The sequence below is a fragment of the Apaloderma vittatum genome, unplaced genomic scaffold (assembly GCF_000703405.1).
Source record: "Apaloderma vittatum isolate BGI_N311 unplaced genomic scaffold, ASM70340v1 scaffold17925, whole genome shotgun sequence".
Lineage (NCBI taxonomy): Eukaryota > Metazoa > Chordata > Aves > Trogoniformes > Trogonidae > Apaloderma > Apaloderma vittatum.
The window spans coordinates 2,425-6,981 of record NW_009715654.1 but is presented as its reverse complement, the minus strand read 5'-3'; the positions used below and the strand labels follow the sequence as shown (position 1 = coordinate 6,981).

General features: G+C 47.4%; 1 protein-coding gene across 1 annotated transcript in view; it reads left to right on the top strand.

Annotated features, from left to right (window-relative positions):
• ABCF2 (ATP-binding cassette, sub-family F (GCN20), member 2) overlaps positions 1–3,689 on the top strand; it is a 9,129-nt gene extending 5,440 nt beyond the window's left edge. The window contains exons 10-14 of the mRNA XM_009869238.1: positions 362–472; positions 730–792; positions 1,220–1,348; positions 2,163–2,366; positions 3,090–3,689. Of these exons, the coding sequence (XP_009867540.1) occupies positions 362–472; positions 730–792; positions 1,220–1,348; positions 2,163–2,366; positions 3,090–3,227 (645 nt within the window). The 3' untranslated portion in view covers positions 3,228–3,689. The remainder of the gene's footprint in view (positions 1–361; positions 473–729; positions 793–1,219; positions 1,349–2,162; positions 2,367–3,089) is intronic.
• The last annotated feature ends 868 nt before the right edge of the window (positions 3,690–4,557 follow it).

Below are 4,557 nucleotides of genomic sequence, written 5' to 3'. Positions count from 1 at the left end.
CTCGAACACCCGCTCCCTGCATCCAGCCCCCGCCACTGCTGAGTCTGGGGCGTCCCCAGTGCCTCCTGCTCTGCAGCATCAGTGGGGATTGATATCGGGGAGGGAGTCGGGTTTGATATTGGGCTACTATCTATAGTTGTATATAGTTCTTTACTTTTATCATTCCACTATTATTTCTATTATTGTTTTATTAAAGCTGTTCTAGTTTTTTTTCTTCTCTAACCCGTAAGTCTCTCTGCCTCATTCCCTTTTCCTTTTTGTGTGTGGTGGGGAAGAGAGGGTTAGAGAGCCGTCTGTCCATGTTAGTGGCTGGCCCAACCCTAAACCATGACGTATGTGTCATGATTTTTGTGGTTTGCAGCCATGGATCTATAATAACCTGGAATTTGGGATTGATTTGGATACCCGTGTAGCTCTGGTTGGACCCAATGGAGCTGGCAAGTCAACACTGCTGAAGCTGCTCACAGGAGAGGTATGCTCCCTGCATCATCCACCCACTTCTGGACCTTTATTCTCAAAGTAGTCTTAGACAAAGTTGTATTATCTGCCAGAGCACCCCAGTCAGGCCTTGGAAATGCCAAGGTCTTGCTGCAATACAGGGCTTTCTCTCCAATATTATCTGTTCAGATTGCCTTCTTTGTGCCAGAGCAGAGATGGCTGAGTTCTGTGTTTCTGGCGTACAGCGAAGGAAGGATTTCCTGGTGAAATGCTGTTATCTTCTCTCCCTAGCTGCTGCCCACAGATGGGATGATTCGCAAGCACTCACATGTGAAGATCGGTAGATACCACCAGGTACTCCCTGCAGCAGCCACTGGGGACAAGAAATGCTGAGGAAAATGTTGTCAGGAACCAGGAATCATGCTCCTCTGCTTCTGCTTCTAAGGCCCTGTCACTGCTGCCTGGGAAGGGGGGAAGGGCTCTAGCTGATGTTCTTACCTCGAAAAGACACTTGTGGTCCATTCTGTCTGGCCTCTCACCTTTTCTGGGAGAGATGGTTGCCTTGGGCTCGATGGTGGCCAAGCCTGCTGTTGTAAAGCAGCACTCCTGCTGCTGCAGTGGAGACTCCTTCCCTAGTAGGCGGCCACAGGTGCAGGACTGCGAGTGGGGTCCCTGGCTCCCCGGTTCTGCTGTGTGGCAGGTGCCAGGGTAACAAGGGGCAAAATGCTTTTGGGCATGAGGTGGCCTGCACAGCCTGAAGCTGCCTTTTCTTCTCTGTCAGCACTTGCAAGAGCAGTTGGACTTAGACCTCTCGCCCCTGGAGTACATGCTGAAATGCTACCCAGAGATCAAGGAGAAGGAGGAGATGAGAAAAATCATTGGCAGATATGGCCTGACGGGGAAGCAGCAGGTGAGTGTGAGCTGTTACCATTTGCTTTTTGCTGATTTTTTGCATTCTCTGTTGCTCTGCTGGCATCTGACAGTGCAGTGCAGTACGCAGCATGGCACAGTACAGCTTCGAATGTTTTTTTCCATCTCTGCCTTTGAATCAGAGAAAAAAATAATTCATCGTTCACACGAACTTCCTTTACGTTGCAGCAGTGTGTGGGTTGGAATGGGTGATCTCCTCTGAGTCCGGGTGGAGAGAAGACAAGTTGTGGCGTAGTGCTGGACTCGAGCATATTTTGAATGTAACTTGAACTAGTTTGCTTATTTCTTATTTCTGAGATGAATACCAGGCAGAACTGCTGGAACACCTGAACTGAGAGCAGGGACCACTTGGTTCAGGCAAGAGGGTATCACCAGTGGCTCTAAGTCCAAACGTGACAAGCTCCTGTATGTCATATGTCACTTGTGGGATGAATTGTCCTCGTCGCTGCAGTTCAGTGCTGATTTTTACATTGTTCTTCCCCATTTGTCACTCCAGTTGAGACTAGTTTTGTGATTGTGTCAGGATGCAATGGACAGTGGTCAGACCTCGATTAACTGTCCTTTGGAACCTTGAACGTAGGCTGGGTCTTGCTGTGGACACTTTTTCAGAAGCTCCTGGAATTTCATTGTTTTGCTGGTGAGAGAAGCTTAGTCTGGATGAAGGAACAACTAAGCTTTCTCTTCTTGTGTCATGTAGCTGCTGGAAACACAGTGAGCGATCCAAACGTTCTGTGGTCAGGGTGGCAGCCTGCAAGTTCCCCTGCAGAGCTGCCAACGGTGTCTGTGTTTGTCAGGTGAGCCCCATCAGGAACCTCTCGGATGGGCAGAAGTGCCGGGTGTGCTTTGCGTGGCTGGCCTGGCAGAACCCTCACATGCTCTTCCTGGATGAGCCCACCAACCACTTGGACATAGAAACAATAGATGCCCTGGCAGATGCCATCAATGAGTTTGAAGGAGGAATGATGCTCGTTAGCCATGACTTCAGACTCATCCAGCAGGTAAGAAAGGTGCTGAGCTTTGTCAGAGCACCTTCCTAACACTTGGATTAAAACAAGGTGTTTGCAGCTGACTGGCTTTTACTTATCCCAGAAAGATGTATGAGTGAAAAATATCACTGGACCTGATTCTCTTGCCTTGTTCGTGTGGAACAATTACTGAGGTAGCCTGGGAAAGCATCGAGTACTTAAGAGAAAGAACAGAAAGAGAATCAGCCCCCTAGAATTGAAGAATAAGTTAAATGGAAATCATGACACACTGGAGGCCTCAACTAGAGATTTTTAAAAGATACTATAATAGTTCTAGCAATTTTTTATCACTCAGTCTATGCAGGCAAAGAAAATGGCAACACACACAAATCTCAAATGGTGATTTATCAGCTATAGCTTTGTCTGCACGTTCAGGTGTAATTTTCGTGTGTGTGTTATATCCAAGTAGTTTGGGTCAAGAACTAGTTCCTTCTTAGTTTGAACAAAAAAACCCAAATGCTAAGGGGTCAAGGATTTTTAGTTCTAAAATCTCGTATAAATTATGCAGAAAACACCAGGTAAGATATTTCACTGCAGATGTTTTTCTTTGGTAGTGGAAGTGTGAAAGTTCTATTAAAATCTTTTCTTACCAAACTTCTTCAGAGAGTAGATTTTGATTAATTTTATATTGTGGGTAAAATTCTCAAACGCTGTGCTGTAAACCTCTCCTCCTCCTCCCTGCGTGCTTGCTTTCAGGTTGCACAGGAGATCTGGGTCTGCGAGAAGCAGACAATCACGAAGTGGCAAGGTGACATCCTCGCCTACAAGGAGCATCTCAAGTCCAAGCTGGTGGACGAGGATCCGCAGCTCACCAAAAAGACCCACAACGTGTGAGCTCTGGCGCAGTCGGTCGGTGGGGACTGACAGTGGCCGATGTCACTCGCCCGTCTGCCGGCTGGAGTGGGACTCTGCTGCTATCTCTGGCTGCGTTCTAGGATTGCTGCAATACTGCTTCCCCCTGACTCGCCTTGCACCTCTCTATCTGGACAGATCTCTCTCGGTCTGGCTACGTTTGGGCAACCATTTCCATATTTAGATGATGTCCCGTCTGAGCCGGGCCCCAGGATCTGATGGCCTGGGGCTGTGGCAGCAGCAGTTGGGGTGTCTGAGCTGCGGTGATACAGAAGAGGAGACCCCAGCCCAGCTTCTCCCGCCTCTTCCTTCCCAGTTTCTGCTTCAGTTTAGATACTTCACTTCAAAATCCTCTGGCCTTGGTTTGTTTTTAACTATTATTTAACAGTGTAATTAACAGATCTGCCTGAGAATCCATCAGTCAATAAAGAGGGAAGAACAGTCTCATTTTGTGAGCTGTGGTTGTTACTGGGGCATACTGGGGCACATCAGCTGGTGCCAAGCTGTGGGTGAGGACGCAGAGCCCTTTCTTCCTGGGGTGACGGTTTGGTTCTTGGTACTAGCAAAGTCACTGCCAGAACTTTTGGTGGTGGTGGTGAGTACTGAGATCTGGAGGTACAGAGCAGTGAGAGGGATCCTCACACCTGGGAACCCTCAGCTAATCCGGTGAACACTGGCTTTCCAGTCGGTGACAGAAGGGGGAGCAAGCTGCAAACGGTTTTGTGGTTGACAGAGGTGACTTGAAAGAGTTCTGAAGTTAGAGACAGAATCTAGATCTGTAAAATACCGGTGTGTGTTCTCTACAGCAGAGTGCCCTAGCTGTATGCTTTTTGCTTCACCTTGAATTGTATGGGTCTAATAATGAGACTCAATTTTTTTAAAAAATAAGATTTTTGGACTATGAATTAGTTATTTCTTCCTGGCAGGTTTAACTAAACAAGACTAATCAACTAAACTTAGTTTAATACTTATTTTTGTTCTTAATACCAAATTTTTAGAAATGTTGGTGTTTAAACCTTACCCTGTGCCACAGAAAATTGAATAAAATACAGTAAAACAATTAAAACGTAATAAAGAAAAAGGTAGCGAATAGAATATTTTCAGTTGGAAAAGACCTTTAAGCTCATTGAGTCCAACTGCTGACCCAGCACTGCCAAGTCCACCCCTAAACCACGTCTCTGAGCAGCACTACATCCACCCGGCCTTGAAATCCCTCCAGGGACGGGGACGCCACCGCTGCTCCGGCCAGCCTGTGCCAGGGCTTGGCAGCCCTTTCCCAATGTCCGATGCCAACCTCCCCTGGAGCAACTTG